General features: G+C 45.7%; 1 protein-coding gene across 1 annotated transcript in view; it reads left to right on the top strand.

The window, feature by feature from the left end:
* Positions 1 to 9,502, top strand: part of SFMBT1 (Scm like with four mbt domains 1) — a 101,060-nt gene extending 91,558 nt beyond the window's left edge. The window contains exons 19-21 of the mRNA XM_068255033.1: positions 668 to 862; positions 6,506 to 6,634; positions 8,159 to 9,502. Coding sequence (XP_068111134.1) covers positions 668 to 862; positions 6,506 to 6,634; positions 8,159 to 8,299 — 465 coding nt within the window. The 3' untranslated portion in view covers positions 8,300 to 9,502. The remainder of the gene's footprint in view (positions 1 to 667; positions 863 to 6,505; positions 6,635 to 8,158) is intronic.
* The last annotated feature ends 13,620 nt before the right edge of the window (positions 9,503 to 23,122 follow it).

Here is a 23,122-nt window from a genome sequence, read left to right as displayed (position 1 = left end):
CAGGGTATAGGGGGACCTTGGCTGGCACGGTATAGGGGGACCGTGGCTGGCACGGTATAGGGGGACCGTGGCTGGCACGGTATAGGGGGACCGTGGCTGGCACGGTATAGGGGGACCATGGCTGGCACGGTATAGGGGGACCTTGTCTGCAGGTATAGCGGGACCGTGGCTGCAGGTATAGGGGGACCGTGGCTGGCACGGTATAGAGGGACCGTGGCTGGCACGGTATAAGGGGACCATGGCTGGCACGGTATAGGGGGACCATGGCTGGCACGGTATAGGGGGGCCATGGCTGGCACTGTATAGGGGGACCATGGCTGGCACGGTATAGGGGGACCGTGGCTGGCACGGTATAGGGTGACCGTGGCTGCAGGTACAGGGGGACCGTGGCTGCAGGTATAGGGGGACCGTGGCTTGCACGGTATAGGGGGACCGTGGCTGGCACGGTATAGGGGGACCGTGGCTGGCACGGTATAGGGGGACCGTGGCTGGTACGGTATAGGGGGACCGTGGCTGGCACGGTATAGGGGGACCATGGCTGGCACGGTATAGGGGGACCGTGGCTGGCACGGTAGACTTTCCACACTTCTGGTGTACTTCACAATGTTCTGATCGGACGTCTTCCTGATATTCTGGTAATCGCAATTTTCTCTTTTATACCCTGCAGGGAAGTGGCGATGACGAGGAGGAAGACTATGAGGATTCCCCCAGCGAGGAGAGTGTCCCGGAGCATCTGGATGGCTCCGAACCATCCGGGAAAGGCTCCTCCTCCGCTTCTCCCACCCGCAGCGATCACTCCGTGACTTGTGACAGGAAGATTAAACCCTGGTTCCTAGACAGCAATAAACTGCTCTCAGCCAAGGTACTGCAGGGGTACAGCTGCATTCTATATCACTGACATCTTCTGCAGCACTGTACAAAGTACATAGTCATGTCACTGACTGTCCTCAGAGGAGCTTACACTCTAATCCTACCATAGTCATAGTATAATGTCCTACCATATTATTATTATTATTATTATGTATTTATATAGCAGTGACATCTTCTGCAGCACATTACAGAGTACATAGTCATGTCACTGACTGTCCTCAGAGGAGCTCACAATCTAATCCTACCATAGTCATAGTCTAATGTCCTACCATATTATTATTATGTATTTATATAGCACTGACATCTTCTGCAGCACATTACAGGGTACATAGTCATGTCACTGACTGTCCTCAGAGGAGCTCACACTCTAATCCTACCATAGTCATAGTCTAATGTCCTATCATGTTATTATGTATTTATACAACACTGACATCTCCTGCAGCACTGTACTGAGTACATAGTCATGTCTCTGACTGTCCTCAGATGAGTTCACAAGCTAATCCTACCATAGTCCTAGTCTAATGTTCTACCATATCATTATTATGTATTTATATAGCACTGACATCTTCTGCAGCTCTTTACATAGACACAAGAGAGTTCGGTTTCAATGAAAAGACAAGTTAGTGTTACTATTTTGAATTTATATAGTGCCAGCATGTTCTGTGATGCTGTAAGATAAAGGCATGGTGATGAGTATGCCCTGAAGTTTCAGCTGTTTTTAGCATGCTGGTCTACTTTTAGATTTCTTTCATTGTTCACATTGAGTAGAGTAAAGCTGTAGCAAAAGAAATGGAAAAACTTCATAACTGTCGGAGAAATTTCAATTTTCAGATTTCAGATTAACGTTGATCAGTTTTCAAATGAAAAGAAAACAATTTATTGTGCACAAATGTGGAGATATTATTACACCAAAAGTACTCTATAGTATAGAATAGCTCTGGTCGAAAGCTGAACTTCTGAAGGCACTCCTATTGACCTGAGGAAGCGGGTGGAGACCTGTGATACGCGTTGTCATATTGACCTGAGGGAGCGGGTGGAGACCTGTGATACGCGTTGTCATATTGACCTGAGGAAGCCGGTGGAGACCTGTGATACGCGTTGTCATATTGACCTGAGGAAGCGTGTGGAGACCTGAGATACGCGTTGTCATATTGACCTGAGGAAGCCGGTGGAGACCTGTGATAGGCGTTGTCATATTGACCTGAGGAAGCCGGTGGAGACCTGAGATACGCGTTGTCATATTGACCTGAGGAAGCCGGTGGAGACCTGTGATAGGCGTTGTCATATTGACCTGAGGAAGCGGGTGGAGACCTGTGATAGGCGTTGTCATATTGACCTGAGGAAGCGGGTGGAGACCTGTGATAGGCGTTGTCATATTGACCTGAGGAAGCGGGTGGAGACCTGTGATAGACGTTGTCATATTCACCTGAGGAAGCGGGTGGGGACCTGTGATAGGTGTTGTCATATTGACCTGAGGAAGCGGGTGGAGACCTGTGATAGGCGTTGTCATATTGACCTGAGGAAGCGGGTGGAGACCCGTGATACGCGTTGTCGTATTGACCTGAGGAAGCAGGTGGAGACCTGTGATAGGCGTTGTCATATTGACCTCAGGAAGCGGGTGAAGACCTGAGATAGGCGTTGTCATATTGACCTGAGGAAGCCGGTGGAGACCTGTGATAGGCGTTGTCATATTGACCTGAGGAAGTGGGTGGAGACCTGTGATAGGCATTGTCATATTGACCTCAGGAAGCGGGTGGAGACCTGAGATAGGCGTTGTCATATTGACCTGAGGAAGCCGGTGGAGACCTGTGATAGGCGTTGTCATATTGACCTGAGGAAGTGGGTGGAGACCTGTGATAGGCGTTGTCATATTGACCTGAGGAAGCGGGTGGAGACCTGTGATAGGCATTGTCATATTGACCTGAGGAAGCCGGTGGAGACCTGTGATAGGCGTTGTCATATTGACCTGAGGAAGCGGGTGGAGACCTGTGATAGACGTTGTCATATTGACCTGAGGAAGCGGGTGGAGACCCGTGATAGGTGTTGTCATATTGACCTGAGGAAGCGGGTGGAGACCCGTGATACGCATTGTCATATTGACCTGAGGAAGCGGGTGGAGACCTGTGATAGGCGTTGTCATATTGACCTCAGGAAGCGGGTGGAGACCTGAGATAGGCGTTGTCATATTGACCTGAGGAAGCCGGTGGAGACCTGTGATAGGCGTTGTCATATTGACCTGAGGAAGTGGGTGGAGACCTGTGATAGGCGTTGTCATATTGACCTGAGGAAGCGGGTGGAGACCTGTGATACGCGTTGTCATATTGACCTGAGGAAGCGGGTAGAGACCTGTGATAGGCGTTGTCATATTGACCTGAGGAAGCGGGTGGAGACCTGTGATAGGCATTGTCATATTGACCTAAGAAAGCGGGTGGAGACCTGTGATAGGCGTTGTCATATTGACCTGAGGAAGCGGGTGGAGACCTGTGATAGGCGTTGTCATATTGACCTGAGGAAGTGGGTGGAGACCTGTGATAGGCGTTGTCATATTGACCTGAGGAAGCGGGTGGAGACCTGTGATAGGCGTTGTCATATTGACCTGAGGAAGCGGGTGGAGACCTGTGATACGCGTTGTCATATTGACCTGAGGAAGCGGGTGGAGACCTGTGATAGGCGTTGTCATATTGACCTGAGGAAGTGGGTGGAGACCTGTGATACGCGTTGTCATATTGACCTGAGGAAGCGGGTGGAGACCTGTGATAGGCGTTGTCATATTGACCTGAGGAAGTGGGTGGAGACCTGTGATACGCGTTGTCATATTGACCTGAGGAAGCGGGTGGAGACCTGTGATAGGCGTTGTCATATTGACCTGAAGAAGCGTGTGGAGACCCCTGATACGCGTTGTCTGTTTTAAAGAGAATCTGTATTGTTAAAATCGCTCAAAAGTAAACATACCAGTGCGTTAGGGGACATCTCCTATTACCCTCTGTCACAATTTCGCCGCTCCTCGCCGCATTACAAGTGGTTAAAAACAGTTTTAAAAAGTTTGTTTGTAAACAAACAAAATGGCCACCAAAACAGGAAGTAGGTTGATGTACAGTATGTCCACACATAGAAAATACATCCATACATAAGCAGGCTGTATACAGCATTCCTTTTGAATCTCAAGAGATCATTTGTGTGTTTCTTTCCCCCATGCACTGAAGTTTCAGGCTGCTCTTTTCTTCTTGCAAACAGCTTTGCCCTTGTTTGTAATTCCTCAGTATGTGAAAGCCCAGCCAGCTCAGAGGACGATTTATCCAGCTGATTAGAGCAGCTTCTCTCTTCTCTCTTATCTAAATAACACACAGGCAGTGTGCATAGAGGGGCCAGAAAGGGTGAGTTCATAGCAGAACCACAACACTGAAGAACTTGGCAGCCTTCCAGACACAGGCCGACAAGTCTGACAGGGGAAAGATACATTGATTTATTACAGAGACTGTCATAGTAGAAAGTGCTGCAGTTAGCCAGAACACATTAGAATAGCTTTTGGAACATGTAGGATGATAAAAAACAGGATGCAATTTTTGTTACGGAGTCTCTTTAAACATACTTGAATAAATCTGACCTGATCTAAGCCCCCTTTTTCGTCTGGGTTGTGCCATCTGGAGAAGTAGGGTACCTCATTTCTAGTTTTTAATATTTTTTTTATGATTTACATACAATCTGGCATTCATAATTTGGGTACTTCCACCCCTCATCATTTCTATACTATAATATCTGACTAGCTGTCAGTGGAACCTTTAATTTATGCCAAACAAAAAGTGGGCAGCAACATGATGACATCATGAAATGTATACAGCTAAAGTCCAATCATTAGCTGTATATTCAAGTCCGGGATTAGGGAGGTAAACTGGCATGCAGAGCTGTCCTTCTCCTTGACATTTGATGCATTTGTCTTCAGACTTGAAAGGCTGTTTGCCTGGCTGATATCATTGAGGACAATGTAAGCACTGTACACATATCAGACAATGAAGTTGGTGCAGATACACAACACATTGTTTAGTCTTCTCTTACTATACTGTGTAGATATTCCCAAAGTCTATTATTATAATTTATACAACAGAATGTGAACAAACGATTACAAAGAGACCAACCTAATACATTGCTGTTATATGTACAGTAGCTTCTCACAACAAATAAGATAATGGACATAAACAATGACTAAGAGTCCCATCCTAACAACAGTGTTTTGTTCGGGATGAATATGAGTTACCTTTTACTTGTAAACTGATCTTATAGAGTTCAATACAATATACTTCTCTATATCCACTGATGGGCTTTTAACTGTTTGTCAAGGCAATCAAATGGCTCGAATCTACCTAAAAGAGACAAACAGTGACACAAACCATTTCAATTATTTTGTGCAACGTTAATAATAATCATTAGTTAACTCAGTGCTTAATGCTAGGGCATGCATGTCACACTACGGCCCGCAGAGCAAATCTGGCCCTCAGAGGCATCAAATATGGCCCTCAAGTGGTTTCCCCACTCTGCATTATGTTTGGCCCACTCTAGACCACCAGGGAAGCTATATTGGAGGTGAAGCCCTAGAGCACCAGGGAAGCCATATGGGGGATGGAGGGGGAAAGCACTAAACACCAGGGAGCTGTATAGGGGAGGGAGGAGGTAGACTACACACCAGGGAACTGTATAGGTGAGGGAGGGGACCACTAGACACCAGGGAACTGTATAGGGGAGGGATGAGGCCACTAGACACCAGGGAACTGTATAGGGGAGGCAGGGGTGAACTAGACATCAGGGAACTGTATAGGGGAGGGAGGGGGCCACTAGACACCAGGGAACTGTATAGGGGAGGGATGAGGCCACTAGACACCAGGGAACTGTATAGGGGAAGCAGGGGTGAACTAGACATCAGGGAACTGTATAGGGGAGGGAGGGGACCATTAGACACCAGGAAACTGTATAGGGGAAGGAGGAGGCCACTAGACACCAGGGAACTGTATAGGGGAAGGAGGGGGCCACTAGACACCAGGGAACTGTATAGGGGAGAGAGGGGGCCACTAGACACCAGGGAACTGTATAGGGGAGGGAGGGGACCACTACACACTAGAGAACTGTATAGGGGAGGCAGGGGTGAACTAGACACCAGGGAACTGTATAGGCGAGGCAGGGGTGAACTAGACACCAGGGAACTGTATAGGGGAGCCACGGGTGAACTAGAGACCAGGGAACTGTATAGGGGAGGCAGGGATGAACTAGACACCAGGGAACTGTATAGGGGAGGGAGGGGACCACTAGACACCAGGGAACTGTATAGGGGAGGGAGGGGACCACTAGACACCAGGAAACTGTATAGGGGAGGGTGGGGGCCAGTAGACACCAAGGAACTGTATAGGGGAGGGAGGAGGACCACTAGACATTGATGTTGGCAACCGATTTGGTCTGTGTTCAATTTCGGCCCACTTTGATTACAGTTTGACACCCCTGTGCTAGGGTAATATAAAACGGCATATATTGTATACATGTGTATATACATACAATGAAACATAATAATATTATTATGTCCTGAAAAATGATTTCACACAACAGTAAAAGATTTCAGGCTGCAGTCTTAATTCTGTTCCCCTTTTCCCAGGATCCCCGCATTGAACTGACTGAGCCTCTTGCACTGAACAGAAGCCCCCTAGACTGGAGCGTCACTGATGTAGCCGAATACATCAAATCTACGGACTGCGCACATCTGGCAAAACTCTTCCAAGAGCAGGTGAGCCGGGTAACAGTTACGAGCGTTTATAATCTGCTGGAAACGGGAGAGCTTCCTCTGTGAGGAGTATTACCTGTGTTGTGATAATCTGTAGGATAAGCATGTGGTAACCGGTGCTAACATGTCTTATGGTATGTGGCTACACCCAAGCCCTAGTGGTCTCCATTCATCAGACTGTCAGAGCTAAAGGACAGCTCTAAAGTTCCTTACACGCCCCTGACCAAAGTCGATAACGGCCGCCTCAGCCGATAGTCAGGCATGTGTACAGAGGCCCCTGACTGCCGCTCTGCAAGCGATCTGCCAGATGGATGAACTTGGGCGAGCTTGGTTTAACCACTTCACCACTGAGGGGTTTTTCCCCTTCCGTACCAGAGTAATTTTCACCTGTCAGTGCTCCTGCCATTCATTTGCCAATATCTTTATCACTGCTTATCACAACAAAATGATCTATATTCTTTTTTTTTTTGCCACCAATTAGTTTTTCTTTGGATGGTACATTTTGCTAAGAATTATTTTATTCTAAATGCATTTTAACGAGAAAAATACGAAAAAATAAAAATCATTATTTCTCAGTTTTTGGCCATTTAAATTTTAAATAAATACGTGCTACCGTAATTAAAATCCACACATTTTATTTTGCCCATTTGTCCTGGGTATTAAAACGTTTCAAATTTTTCCTTAGCACAATGTATGGCGCCAATATTTTATTTGGAAATAAAGATGCATTTTTTTTCAGTTTTGCATCCATCACTAATTACTAGGCCATAATTTCAAAAATAACATTAATATACCCTCTTGACATACATATTAAAAAAAGTTCAGTCCCTAAGGTAACTATGTATTTTTTTAATTGTCTTTTTAAAAAAATGCATATACTTTTATTTGGGTAACTATAGGAGAGTGTGAGCAGTAAGGGGTTATTTTTTATTGTATATGTGTAGTATGTGTAGCTTAATTTTACTATTTGGCCACAAGATGTCTTTGCGCATAATCTTCCTATGCATACTATTAGTACGCTAACAGGAAGTTATATGTGACTGTGTAACTTTCAATATTACAATGACCGCAGGCATCTAATTGATGCTAGCGATCACTGACACGGGGACTTAGATCGAATGGGAACTGCTTTCCCATTCATTGATTTCTCCTTTAACGGGCGGTGACAAGTACCCGTGCGGGAGCGAGTGGCAGCCATCCACCTTAATAGACAATTATCTATGTCCCTGAGCAGGAGCTGAAGTCCTGCGGGATGTAGATAATCCGTCTCAAAAATTACAACTGATGCAAAGTTACAAAAAAAAAACCCCGATATAACTGAAAATAAAAAATATGAGACTTGTTTCTTTGTTACTTATGATCTATTCATTATCCGTGCTACACATACAATTTATTACGTCATGAGTTTTTTTGTTTTTTTTCACATCTGGTTAGCTTTATATCGAACATAATGGAATTATGATGAATACACTTACCCAAACATTTTTCAATGATATATATATTTTTCCCCTCTCTCTCTTTCAATAGGAAATTGATGGGCGGGCTCTGCTGTTGCTCAGCCTACCTGCTGTCCAGGATTGTATGGACCTCAAGCCAGCCATGGCCATCAAACTCTGCTATCACATTGAAAGAGTAAAGCTGGCCTTCTACCAAAGCTTATCTGGCTAGGTTGCTGTAGAGCGTGGGGGTTGGTGTTGGGCCTGGAAGGACCCATGTGGATCCGTATGAGCCTTAAGTGATTTGCACTTTGTATAGAATTGTCATTTTGTTTACATGTCTTCGCGAAATTTCCGTCCAGGCCTTGGAAACGCGAGGCAAGTTTGTAATTAACATCATGGTTGCTACCTAATTATTTAGGTGTAGTCTCAACACTTAGGATTGATGAACCTTAACCAAGATTTCTAGATACACTTGAAGTTAGCTCCTGATTGATGCCAAGATGTCTCTTGGTAGTCCAACTTCTGCACAAATCTTTAGCTTTGGATGAACTAATAAATGGAAGGAACTCTATTCATTGCCCTCTTTGTCTGTCCAGGTGTGGGGCGGGAGAAAACTCATCCACAGTAATTGAGGAAGAAATGAGAAAATAATTTTATAGTAGAGAAGAGCTAGAAAGGTACTTTCATCTCATTGACCATCCCCAATGAGGACCATATGATTCTTCCTAGCCCAGAAAAGCAAACATGAGGACCGTATGGTTCCTGCTTGGCCAGATGAGAAGGCATGAGGACCGTATGGTTCCTGCTTGGCCAGATGAGAAGGCATGAGCACCGTATGGTTCCTGCTTGCCCAGATGAGAAGACATGAGGACCGTATGGTTCCTGCTTGGCCAGATGAGAAGGCATGAGCACCGTATGGTTCCTGTTTGGCCAGATGAGAAGGCATGAAAACCGTATGGTTCCTGCTTGGCCAGATGAGAAGGCATGAGGACCGTATGGTTCCTGCTTGGCCAGATGAGAAGGCATGAGGACTGTATTGTTCCTGCTTGGCCAGATGAGAAGGCATGAGGACCGTATGGTTCCTGCTTGGCCAGATGAGAAGGCATGAGGACCGTATGGTTCCTGCTTGGCCAGATGAGAAGGCATGAGGACTGTATGGTTCCTGCTTGGCCAGATGAGAAGGCATGAGGACCGTATGGACAGCAGGAAACAAAGCAAGCGCTCACCAATATGGGCCGCATCTGAATGACTCACCACCTCATATGCACCGCTTAAATAGCTCAAACACACACTCAGCAATCAGACAGATGCAAAACATATGCAAAACTAAACTAAATACTTACCATGCAAAACAGGATAGCACAATGGGTGCTGCTAGCCTGGTAGTTACAGAACTGTGGATACAAAATATAGGTAAAAGGCTGCGCATCCCTGACCCAATACTGTACAATTGAATGGTTAATCGCTGTGGCGCACACCGCCCCCCCTGGACTAAAATGTACGCCCGCATCCAAACAATGCAATACTGGTCTATGGAGAAATTTTAGCTTCCATCATAGTATGATGGAAGCTAAAATTTCTCCATAGACCAGTATTGCATTGTTTGGATGCGGGCGTACATTTTAGTCCAGGGGGGGCGGTGTGCGCCACAGCGATTAACCATTCAATTGTACAGTATTGGGTCAGGGATGCGCAGCCTTTTACCTATATTATGAGGACCGTATGGTTCCTGCTTGGCCAGATGAGAAGGCATGAGGACCGTATGGTTCCTGCTTGGCCAGATGAGAAGGCATGAGGACCGTATGGTTCCTGCTTGGCCAGATGAGAAGGCATGAGGACCGTATGGTTCCTGCTTGGCCAGATGAGAAGGCATGAGGACCGTATGGTTCCTGCTTGGCCAGATGAGAAGGCATGAGGACCGTATGGTTCCTGCTTGGCCAGATGAGAAGGCATGAGGACCGTATGGTTCCTGCTTGGCCAGATGAGAAGGCATGAGGACCGTATGGTTCCTGCTTGGCCAGATGAGAAGGCATGAGGACCGTATGGTTCCTGCTTGGCCAGATGAGAAGGCATGAGGACCGTATGGTTCCTGCTTGGCCAGATGAGAAGGCATGAGGACCGTATGGTTCCTGCTTGGCCAGATGAAAAGGGCATGAGGACCGTATTGTTCCTGCTTGGCTAGACAAGCAAACCCAAGGCAGGGTAGGAGTTTCATTTCAATTGAATCATAAGAAAGCCAAAATAACCATATTCCTCCATATCACTTCAAGCAGCAGAGTTCTGAACATTTATACATGTTGTATAAAATTTGATATGCAAAAAAGATGCAACAGGGGTACAGAAGTCCTTGTCTGAAAATGCAGATTATTTGCAGGACGCCAGATTTATTTTGTATCTCTTCGTCAGGCTGAATCGAGTCCGACTAAATAAAACTTGCTATGTATTTAGCAGACACTACTGATAAATGGTATAATTTATATTTAAAGATGACATTTTTAGGTTCCTTTAAGTTGATCACAATTCCGGTAGAATTTTATTTGCATTAAATGATGATCACATGACACAAAAATGGCACACATTTTATAATGATGACTATACTCTGATCAGTGGAAAAATATTGCCAAATCATTTTTTTATATTTCTTATATGATGAACGTGATGTCACTTCTGAAGTATTTCTCAATAGAGGAACCCATTAGCAGCTACAATAGAGCTATCTTCTGTGAGATAAGTGCTTTTCACCTCAGTCGGCAGAACTCGTTGTGCTGTAAGTTCTTGGAATGCTTTGATCTCTCTCTGCTAGCAGAAAATACAGAAACTGAAAGCAGAAGTCTTCTGTTATAATCTCACACTGCCCCCTAGTGACAAGTGGACATAAATACACATTACAGCAGTACTAATTAGAAGTAAGGAAATGAAACAAATAAGAAATAAAAAATCTGCTAAAATAAATTGGCCTGGAGCACTCGCAAGCCTCTAAATAAATTGGCTGCTAAAGGATTAAATTAAGCCATAGCTAAAGCTATAGATATGCATAATCTTGTGCCAGCAATGGAAAAGAGTTCATATTTTCGCACGTGTGTTTCTGACGCTTACGTTTGTGGCCATTAAGGAAAATTTTACACAGAGAACCTGAACCTACCTGTGGGGAAAAAAAGACGACTTGGGCGCCATTCACACAACAGTATTAGTGTGCGATTTCCATTTTTGCGAATTTGCGTTCGCAGCACATCTAATGCAAGCCAAGGTCATCACATGTGACATGCGTTATTGTGTAAATTTTATCTTTCGTTTTTCTGCAGAGAAGAACCACCTACATGTATCGGGCCTGCGAATCGCATACAATGCAAGTCAATAAGAAAGCTAATTTTTGCATTCTAAATTCAAAAATTTGCACGAGACTGTCTGGTTAGTTAAATACAAATTCATGTAAATTAACTTCATTGATATGTATGAAAAAATCTGATTGCAAACATGTGCATAAAAAAGGAAACAAAAACTTGGATGGTAAAGATCCCAAAACGCAGAATCGCAAAACTGAGGAAACGTGAAAAAAAACTGCTGAAAATTACAGGGATTAATGTGAAGGCGTTTCCACTGTAGCGTGACATTTTCGCCTGCAAAAAATCGTATAAGATTTTTCTGATTGGTAAAAATTTGCATGTACATTTTTACGTGTTTTTATGCAAATTTTCGTACGCGAAAAATAACTGCTGACAACTTCCTGGAACCATGGATCTAATGCAAATTTTCGGGCAAGTAATGCGAAAATTCGCATTGCCTATACAAAGCATTGTACGCGATGTCTGAAAAAATGATACAGGACCTCAGATGTTTTCACGAATATGTATGAAAATTTGCATTGAACGGAAACAGCCCCATTCACTACCATTATTTGCAAAATTAATGCAAATTTTCTGAGAGAAAAATCTGACACAAAACACACAAACCCAGGCCAAAGTCTTTTTCCCTACCAACAGAAAATCTCATCAGATGCAAACAAGCCTATTGATATTACAGTCTGCCACTTCTAATGCGTTTTCCTATCGCAGAAAGTCACAATCAGATTTTGAGCCAGACCTGAAGGAACGCTTGTAGTAGTCGAAAGCTGCCAATCGTACATTATGGCTCTATAGAAATAGGTTTGTCCCACTAATTAGTTCAGTTTGCTACATCTGCAGCAGATATGGATGCGCGAGATCAGATTCACGAAAAGCAAAACTGTCTCTGAGTGTCCGGAGGGCGTGGACTCCACAAGAGGTTTCAGTTGCCCACGCCGCCCTTTTTCGCCACTGCGTTGCATCGTCCCAACTTCCTGTTGTGAGCTTTAGTGTTGGGGCAAGATGGAGCACAGCATACATTGCAGCAATAGGGGGCGACGTGGGAGGGTTAACCCTCTGTGGGATGATTCCCAGTTGCTACCTTAGAAAATGGCTATTCAGGCCCTTTCGATCAATATGCACTGCAGCACACTGAGAATAAACCCATTGTTTTAAAGGGACTCCGAGCACCTCTCATGGGCATGCCTTTAAGACTCCGACCAGTACTGCAAAGTACTTCAAGATGCATACCTTTCTGTAGCTTGTGATCTCCTCTTTCATTTGATGCCTGACTCGCCTTTCTACACCAAATAGTTTTTGTTCGATTTCAATTTAAATATCACAGCTGCCATCTTGGCTATGTTATAACTTCCGGGTCACCCCTGTCTTCTCTGTTAGAGAAGTGCATCACTGAATTAAGCAGGAAGAGGAAGTGACATGCATAGCCATTGCAAGAGGCTCCTCCAGAGGGGTCATAGCACGACTTTGTTGGACGTCATCTGGCTTAAAGGCATGCCCATGAGAGGTGCTCGGAGTCTCTTTAACACATTAGCAGTTTTAAAGAAATTATCTCTTTTGTCCTCAACCAGCAGAACTTGTGCTGTAAATTCTTGGAATGCTTTGATCTCTCTCTACTAGCAGAAAATACAGAAACTGAAGGCAGAAGTTCTTTATTGTCTCACACTGCCAACTAGTGACAAGTGGCCATAAATACACATTACAGCAGTACTAATTAAAAGCAGAGAAATGTAACAAATAGGAAATAAAAAAATGTGATTAAATACATTGGCCTGGAGCATTTGCAAGCTTCTAAATAAATTGGCTGCTAAAGGGTTAAATAGGTCCTTTCTCACCTGATCCACTGAGGTGTGCAATACTTTGCTAATGCATTTTCCAGCCAGCCACGCACACAATTCATCAATCTAAATGGACCCCACACCGAACCACAAGGGCTGTGCATGGTGTTACAGTGCTGCTAATGCCCTGAGCTTGCATGCTAATTTCTTTATAATTGTATGTAGATTTGAATTGGAACCAATCGAATGCGCTTCCTAAAGGTTTCGATAGATCCAATCTACAGACAATTTGCATGTGAATGGAAACGAGTGACTAATAACCTCTGGAGCTGAACTGATAGCGGTGTAGCCAGAACCAATCAGAGTGTTGGATTATTAGGGCGACCCATTTTTGTTTTTAAGTCTGCTAATTAAGAGAACAACAAATCTGCCTTTGCCTCCAAAGTTTGGTTGAGGATACTATAGACTTTGTTTTTTCATGTTTTTTTTTTTTTTTTATCCCTTTAAGAAAGTTTTGGGTTTTCCCCCCAAAACTTTTATTCTGCTGTTATTTTTGGGAACTCGGTACACATGCGGCTTTCTCTTGAACATTATTTATTTCACGTTTGCGTTGTAAGTGGGGGGTGTGGCTATCTTCAGTTTCCTGTGATCAGGTTAGAAAATATATCGTACTACTTTGAATACTGGTACCCATTGCGATTAAAGGGTAATATTTGATATGTTTTTTTCTTCCTGACTGCTTATTTTTGGAGGATACTTAATCTATGTATATAGGATTGTATAAAAAAAATAATAATGTGGATTTGTTTTTTCCTAAAATGTCTGTTTTTAATAAATTTGTAATATTTCACCTGTGTCTTGGTTTCTTTTCATTAAAGGGGAAGGCTCTGGCTACCATAGAGCCTCCCCAGTCCTATTTCCGCCCCCCTCCCGTTCCGCCATAGAGCCTCCCCAGTCCTGTCTCCACCCCCTCCCCATCCTGTTCCACCATAGAGCCTCCCCAGTCCTGTCTCCACCCCCTCCCCATCCTGTTCCGCCATAGAGCCTCCCCACTCCTGTCTCCACCCCCCTCCCCATCCTTTTCCGCCATAGAGCCTCCCCACTCCTGTCTCCACCCCACTCCCCATCCTTTTCCGCCATAGAGCCTCCCCAGTCCTGTCTCCACCCCCTCCCCCTCCTGTTCCGCTATAGAGTCTCCTCAGTCCTGTCTCCACCCCCCTCCCACTCCTGTTCCGCCATAGAACCTTCCTGGTCCTTTCTCTGCCCCCTCTCCTGTTCCGCCATAGAACCTTCCTGGTCCTGTCTCCGCCCCCCCTTCCTGTTCCGCCATAGAACTTTCCCACTCCTGTCTCCACCCCCCTCCCCATCCTTTTCCACCATAGAGCCTCCCCAGTCCTGTCTCCGCCTCCTCCTGTTCCACCATAGAGCCTCCCCATCCTGTTCTGCCATAGAGCCTCCCCACTCCTGTCTCCACCCCCATCCTTTTCCGCCGTAGAGCCTCCCCAGTCCTGTCTCCGCCCCCCCCCTGTTCCACCATAGAGCCTCCCCACTCCTGTCTCCACTCCCACTCCTGTTCCGCCATAGAACCTTCCTGGTCCTGTCTCTGCCCCCTCTCCTGTTCCGCCATAGAACCTTCCTGGTTCTGTCTCCGCCCCCTGCCGTTCCCACTGGAAGCTGTGGAACTTGCTAGATCTTCCGCCCTCTCCAGGAAGCTTTCGGAAGCACTCGCATTCCTTAATACTTCAGAAAACGAGCACACCTGTACTGTGCACATGCGAGTTTGGGCGTGCACATGCGCGGTACGGATACGTTAGTCTTCAGAAGTACTTGGGCAAACAAGTACATCTGAAGCCTGCTATTTTATTGACCAAGACGGAAACTCTGCTTACTTTACTTTCACTTCCATTAGATTTTAGTGCCCTAGTTCTCATCATGGCCTGGACTCCACAAGACCTGTGAAGGTGTCCTGTGGTATCTGACTATATATCTATAATACATATAATACACTATCAGCCTATAATATAGTGCAGCTCCCCCTGGTGGTCGGGTCTGGACTCCACAAGACCTGTGAAGGTGTCCTGTGGTATCTGGCTATATATCTATAATACATATAATACACTATCAGCCTATAATATAGTGCAGCTCCCCCTGGTGGTCGGGTCTGGACTCCACAAGACCTGTGAAGGTGTCCTGTGGTATTTGGCTATATATCTATAATACATATAATACACTATCAGCCTATAATATAGTGCAGCTCCCCCTGGTGGTCAGGCCTGGACTCCACAAGAGTTGTGAAGGTGTCCTGTGGTATCTGACTATATATCTATAATACATATAATACACTACCAGCCTATAATACAGTGCAGCTCCCTGTGGTGGTCAGGTCTGGACTTCTGTGGTATCTGACTACATATAAAAGATATATCATATGTTTCAGAATATAATATGGTCTTTTTCTGTAACTGCCTATTATATTCCAAATACAGGGAGTCCCTGACTTACGAACGCCTGCCGATATGAACCGCCGACCTGCTGCGGTGTTGGGGACCCCCTGTATTGTCCCCATGTCTCCTCCACTCACTCTGTGTCCTCCTCCGCTCCGCCTTACATAGATAAAAGTAGTGTAACCTTTCCTCACCTCATCTCATCAGCGGTGATCAGAGACCTGTCCTCTTTCTCACTGCTCCCCTAGTGCCGGCTTCTGCTGATCGCATCATTACACGCAACCAGCACTAGGGGAGCAGTGAGGGAGAGGAGGGGTCTCTGATCACCACTGGAGCCTCTTCTCTGGACCCGAATGTGATACGCCGACAAACTGACAGAAAATGATTTTCCACTCTGTAGCAGAGAACCTCTTGACATCGGCAAAAGGAGCGTATAAAAAGGCAGAGCAGCGCACACTTCCATATAAAAAGGCAAACTTCAATGGAATTTAATTAAAAAAAGTAGCAAACACATGACAATGTCCACTGTGGACTCGAAGAGAGAGGTAGATACAAGGCGCACAGAGGTTGACTGCTGATCGGGGACAGCAGCATTAGCAGCTGGCCATGTGATCTGACCCCAAAGTTATCATGTTTATGAAAGATAACTGACTGCACCTAACAATGGCCACAATTAACTAAGCATATCTCCTATCTGTAATAAAGATTCTAAGCTGTTTTTGCTTTTATCACCATGGTGATAAAGCACTTACTATTCACTAAACTATTTATCTTATGCTGTCCTTTAAAATCAGGATTCAGTCCTTAAAGGGGCACTACGGCGAAAAATGGTATAATTTAAAATATGTACAAACATATACAAATAAGAAGTACATTTTTTTACAGAGTAAAATGAGCCATAAATTACTTTCCTCCTATGTTGCTGTCGCTTACAGTAGGCAGTAGAAATATGACAGAAGCGACAGGTTTTGGACTAGTCCATCTCTTCATAGGGGATTCTCAGGGATTTATTTATTTTCAAAAGTACTTAGTGAATGGCAGTTACTCCGTCCAACTGCCAAAAAACTGTGTAGCGAGCAGGGAAGCTGGCCAGCATCATTGTTTAAATCCTATTTAGGGAATATCTTTATAAAGAATAAAAGCCTTGCTGAGAATCCCCTATGAAGGGATGGACTAGTCCAAAATCTGTCACTTCTGTCAGATCTATACTACATGCTGTCAGTGATGGCAACATGGGAGAAAAGTTATTTTAAACTGAAGATGAAAAATTATCCGTAGAAGCGCATCGGCGCGAAACGGCCGTAAGGCTCTCATCCCCCAGCACCCACCGCACAGCTTTACCAGCAAACCGGTATGTTACATCTCAATATGCATACAATTGAATCCACGATGTTGCACCATGTGTTATGAATAAACAAGCAGTTTACAGCAGTGCCGGCATTTCGCATCCTTTTCTCTGTCTGCATATGAAAAATTATCTCCTAGGAGAAAACTCAGGAGAAAAATTGAATTGCATTTGGCCCAGGATGTTAATTCACAGAGAGGAATGCAAGTGTAAAGTGTGTGAGGAGTTATCACCTGGCCTGAGCTGTCACTAAGTGGAGATGCAGAAGTCTGAGCTGTCTGCTTTCTTTTTTAGTATTTTATGCAGAAGGAGACTCTGTATAGAGAGAAATATACACAGCAGGCACACAGAGAGGGAGGTAGAGAGCAACATCAAATGCATGTATACAAACACACAGGAACACAGACACAATCACAAACAGGCACAGGCTCTCTCTCTCCTTCCCTGGCTGCCATACACAACCTGCAGGCTAGCTGTAATAATGCTGACAGAGGAAGGGTGGAGCTACATCCTGCCTGCGTGTGCTCCTCCCCTCCCTATCTACTGCACGTAAAAATAACTACAGAGGTGATAACTTATGTACTGGAGTGATAAGTGACTCTCAATACAGCTTAAAAAGGCAAGCTTCTTTAGTGAATAAACATTTAAAATACCAGTGATGATAAGTTTTCACTTGCCTTATTATCACCAGTACGATTTTCATGAATTGTGGCCTATATCTTCTTATCTCAGCGCAAAAACTGGGTCCTCCCTGCTTCAGTCCCCGGAATGTTGTCTTGCAGGACCTGAAGTTTGTTTAGCAGATATCAGACCTGTACGGTATGAAGGACATGTCACTCCCCTCTGCCTACGTTCCTGAACTTCCTATAAAGGTTCAGTGATATTCAAATCTTGTGACTGACGAAGCAGCGCCTGATATCCCGGTGATCAGCTGAGCACATAAAGCGTTAAAGTGGACCTGAACTCTTGCACAGGACAGAATGAAAACAGAGAGAAATATGTCTGCTTCCATGAAAGCAGGAAGTAGACACACTGCAGATTTATTGCAGGATTTGTATCGGCTGTAACAAAGACATGTTTTTCTTTAAAGGTTATTATGCTGTTGATTATTTTTTAGAGCAGAGAGCAAGTTCTGAGTTCAGGTCTGCGGTAAACCTCACGATAAGCGAACGATGTTTGACCGGTAGGACACACCTTGTGCCATACACCAGTCTGATATTCTGTGGTCGTTCTACAATCATGCAGGCCAGTCGCTGAACCTAAAGCCTTGCACACGTACCCGATCCATCGGATGAAACTGCAGGGCTGACAATACAGACGCGTCGCTAGCCTGCAAGCAACCAATGTGTTCTGTTGCTAAGCCGGGGGGTGTACAGAGTGCTAATGGAGCAGGGTACCTGAGATGTCATGCGGTGGCAGAGTGGTCAAATTGAGAATCCCGATTGGCCGTTTGCGACTGCACCCGCTTGAGTACAGCTGAGCCTGCGCTGTTATGCAAAGCTGCTTGTAACGGTGTCAGCCAGCTCCTCTACTTGTTTGCATGCTATTTTAGAAGCTGGTCTGAACAACTACAGTTCACAAACAGCTTTTGTACAAAAGAATCCCCCATGAGGCGTTTGACTAGTCCAAAAAACTTACACATCTGTCAGATTTTCACTATAAGTGTTACTGTAAATGATGGCGCCATAGGAAAGAAGAAATTTATAGTGCATTTTACTCTGGAAGAAATGTGTACATATCTATGTATGAAAAATGTTTTAAAAAAATTGCAATACCTGTTCTTTAACTACTTTGGCCTCCTGGACGTACTAGCTACGCCCAGGAGGCCATGTGCGTGTCCGCACGCTCCTGCGGACGATCGCGCACGTGCATGCGCGCTCCCGGCCGCGGTGCGTTAGCCTGGCAATCAGTGAATCGGGCTATGGTGCCTGATCACTGATTCCTCTCCCCCGCAGAAAAAGCGACAGCTTCTCTCAGAAGCTGCGCTTTTTCTGGCTGTTGCGTCCCCCATGCGTCTCTCTAAGCATATGTTACGCTTAGAGTGACGTCATGTAAACAAACTCATGGCCGCCATCTTGTGGCCAAAAAGTAAAACTACAACTAAAAGTAAAAAAAATAAAACTCAACACACATTTACACTCTAAGACTACTGTTTACATCCCACCCTCCCAAAAAATACCCGAATAAAATGTTTAATATAAAAAATAAAAAAAAAAACATTTAAATATTTACCTAAGGGTTTAAACTTTTTAAATATTAATGTAAAGATGAAATATTTCTATATTTTTTTATCTTAAACTTGTAAATAGTGATAGATGCAAAACAGAAAAAATGCACCTTTATTTCCAAATAAAATATTGTCGCCATACATTGTGATAGGGACATAATTTTAATGGTGTAATAACCGGGACATATGGGCAAATACAATAAGTGAGTTTTAATTATGGAGGCATGTATTATTTTAAAACTATAATGGCTGAAAACTGAGAAATGATGAATTTTTTCCGTTTTTTTCTTATTCTTCCTGTTAAAATGCATTTACAGTAAAGTGGCTCTTAGCAAAATGTACCACCCAAAGAAAGCCTAATTGGTGGCGGAAAGAACAAGATATAGATCAGTTCATTGTGATAAGTAGTGATAAAGTTATAGGCTAATGAATGGGAGGTGAAAATTGCTCGGATGCATAAAGTGAAAACGACTGAAGGCTGAAGTGGCAAAAAAAAAAGTCAAAATAAGATACAGATTGGGCTCTATTCTCAAAGACTTCCCGCATGCGGTAAAGTACATGCGGGAAATTTGCGACCAAAATACCGGCAAGTTGAAATTCTCAAAATGTTCCGCATGTTTTTTCCGCATGCGGAAAAAGTGCGGTAAAAGTGCGGGATTCATGCGGAAATTTTTCCGCAAAAGTCGGTATTTTCCGCAATAAAAAATCAATTCTCAAAAATGTTCAGGCGCATCATTTCGTCGTTATTTACCGATTTTTTTATCACCTACAAATAGTAGGTGATATATTCCGCATCCCATTGACTTTAATGAAGTGTGGAGGCTTAAAGAGACTCTGAAGCGAGAATAAATCTCGCATCAGAGCTCATAGTTAGCAGGGGCATGTGTGACCCTGCTAAACCGCCGCTATCCCGCGGCTTAACGGGGGTCCCTTCACCCCCAAACCCACCCCGCAAAAGTTGGTCGCAAAGTTGGTCGTAGAATTTGTCTTCCTGGAGGCAGGGCTAATGGCTGCAGCCCTGCCTCCAGTCGCGTCTATCAGACGCGCATCGCCGCCTCTCCCCCGCCCCTCTCAGTGAAGGAAGACTGAGAGGGGCGGGGGAGAGGCGGAGATACGCGCTGACAGACGCGCGTGGGGCAGGGCTGCGGCGGTTAGCCCTGCCCCAATGCGGAAGCGCTCCCCCGCTGCACCGAGGGTATTTGGGGGTAAAGGGACCTCCGTTGAGCCGCGGGATAGCGGCGTTTTAGCAGGGGTACACGTGCCCCTGCTATATATGAGGTCTGAAGCGAGATCTATTCTCACTTGGGACTCTCTTTAAGGGCTGTGCTTGGTGGACTTTTTTTTTTTTTTAAACAATTTTTCATGTGACCTTTTTACCGCATGATTCCCGCATGAATAATGGCGGTTTCCGCATCTTTTTTCCCGCAGGCAGAAAACATGCGGAAAATATTAGTGAATGTGGAAAAAATGCGGAATTTACCACTGGCGGAAATATAGTGGTAAAATTTTGCGGTGTTTTTGCCTGTTAGTGAATAGAGCCCATTGTGTATGAATTGTGCAGCGGATGAATGAGAATCCTCCGCCTCTCACTGACCACAGAAATTATATACTAGTGATAATAACAGACACAGCGACAGCGAGGGAAGCTCCATAATCACTGTCACTCCAGCGCTGCAGCCCCGCCCTCCAGTCAGGTAACGCCCCTCTAGCGGGGTCAGCGCGCAGTGTCTCCGCCCACTCTGTCTGGTGACGCCCCTCTAGCGGTGCCAGCGCGCAGTGTGCCCGTCTCTCATGCCCAGCGCTGTGCGGACAGCACCGCCCTCCCTCCAGCAAGTGCCGCCCCCTCTAACAGGGTTTGCGCACGCCCTCTCTGTCCGGTTCCGCCCCTCTCTAGCTGTATCGGTGCGTAGTGTCCCCGCCCCTCCGTCAGGATCCGCCCCCTCTAGCGATTTCGGCGCGCCGTGTCCCCGCCCCTCCGTCAGGTGCCGCACCTAGGGTTGCCAGGTGTCCGGTTTTACACCGGACAGTCCGGTTTTTGTGCGCTGTGTCCGGTGCAAAAAGGCATGCTAAACCGGACAATTAAGTTGTCCGGTTTAGAGCCCCCCCCCCCCCCCGCAGCGCAGGAGGAGAACAGCGCAGCAGAGAGAGAGCTGGGAGCAGCGGTGGAGAAGGGGGGCAATCTCCCCCCCCTTCCATCACCTTAGGGTGCTCTCTCTCCCCCGCTGTCTCCTCCAGGATGATGTGCAGGCTGGCGAGTGGCTGCAGGCGGAACTTACCTCTGTGTCGCTCCAGCGCCGGAAGTTCGGGTCCCGCAGCCGCTGAGATTCGACTCAAAAAAGATCCGGATCAAAGATCCGAATCATTCATGAGCCGGACAACACTAATCAGTCTGAATAGTGTTGTCCGGCTCATGAATGATTCGAATCTTTGATCCGGATCTTTTTTGAGTCGAATCTCAGCGGCTGCGGGACCCGAACTTCCGGCGCCTGCGACACAGAGGTAAGTTCCGCCCGCAGCCACCCGCCAGCCTGCACATCATATTGGAGGAGACAGCGGAGGAGAGAGAGAGCACCCTAAGGTGAGGGAAGGGGGGGGAGATTGCCCCCCTTCTCCACCGCTGCTCCCCCTGGCTACCTATTCCGGGCACATATAGCCCCTGGCTACCTATTCTGGGCACATATAGCCCCTGGCTACCTATTCTGGGCACATATAGCCCCTGGCTACCTATTCTGGGCACATATAGCTCCTGGCTACCTATTCTGGGCACATATACCCCCTGGCTACCTATTCCGGGCACATATAGCCCCTGGCTACCTATTCTGGGCACATATAGCCCCTGGCTACCTATTCTGGGCACATATAGCTCCTGGCTACCTATTCTGGGCACATATACCCCCTGGCTACCTATTCTGGGCACATATACCCCCTGGCTACGTATACTGGGACATATATACCCCTGCCTACGTATACTGGGACATTTACACCCCTGCCTACATATACTGGGACATATATACCCCCTGGATACATATACTGGGCACATATATCCCTGGCTACATATACTGGGAACACTGGCTGTTTGTCATTATGTGCATTTAGTGGTGAAAAGCTGTCTCTTTTGTGCATTTACTGGTGAAAAGCTGTCTCTTATTATGTGCATTTACTGGTGAAAAGCTGTGTCTTATTATGTGCATTTACTGGTGAAAAGCTGTCTCTTGTGCATTTACTGGGGAAAAGCTGTCTCTTATTATGTGCATTTACTGGTGAAAAGCTGTGTCTTATTATGTGCATTTACTGGTGAAAAGCTGTCTCTTGTGCATTTACTGGAGAAAAGCTGTCTCTTATTATGTGCATTTACTGGCGAAAAGGTGTCTCTTATAATGTGCATTTACTGGTGAAAAGCTGTCTCTTATGTGCAGTTACTGGTGAAAAGCTGTCTCTTATGTGCAGTTACTGGTGAAAAACTGTCTCTTATGTGCACTGGACCAGTACTAACTAGTTACTAGTTAGTAACATGGCTATGTACTCTGTAATGTGCTGCAGAAGATGTCAGTGCGATATAAATACTATAAATTTTTTTTTTTAAAAGCCCATTGCTTAGCCCCACTCTACATAAAAGTGCGCTTCTGACTCCGCCCCTAACTCCACCCCTAACTCCACCCCCTGTCCGGTTTTCTCCATCAGCCGACCTGGCAACCCTAACCGCACCCTCTAGATGTATCGGCGCGCAGTGTCCTCGCCCCCTCCGTCAGGATCCGCCCCCTCTAGCAGATTTCTCGCGCAGTATTCCGCCCCCTCTGTCAGGTTCCGCCTCCTCTAGCGGTGTCGGCGCGCAGTGGCCATGCCCATCTGCCAGGATCCGCCCCCTCTAGCGTTGTCAGCGCACCGTGGCCCCGCCCCCGGCTGACAGACAGAATGGCGTC

This window comes from Hyperolius riggenbachi, chromosome 9, assembly GCF_040937935.1.
Source record: "Hyperolius riggenbachi isolate aHypRig1 chromosome 9, aHypRig1.pri, whole genome shotgun sequence".
Lineage (NCBI taxonomy): Eukaryota > Metazoa > Chordata > Amphibia > Anura > Hyperoliidae > Hyperolius > Hyperolius riggenbachi.
This window is presented reverse-complemented; position numbering and strand designations above follow the sequence as displayed.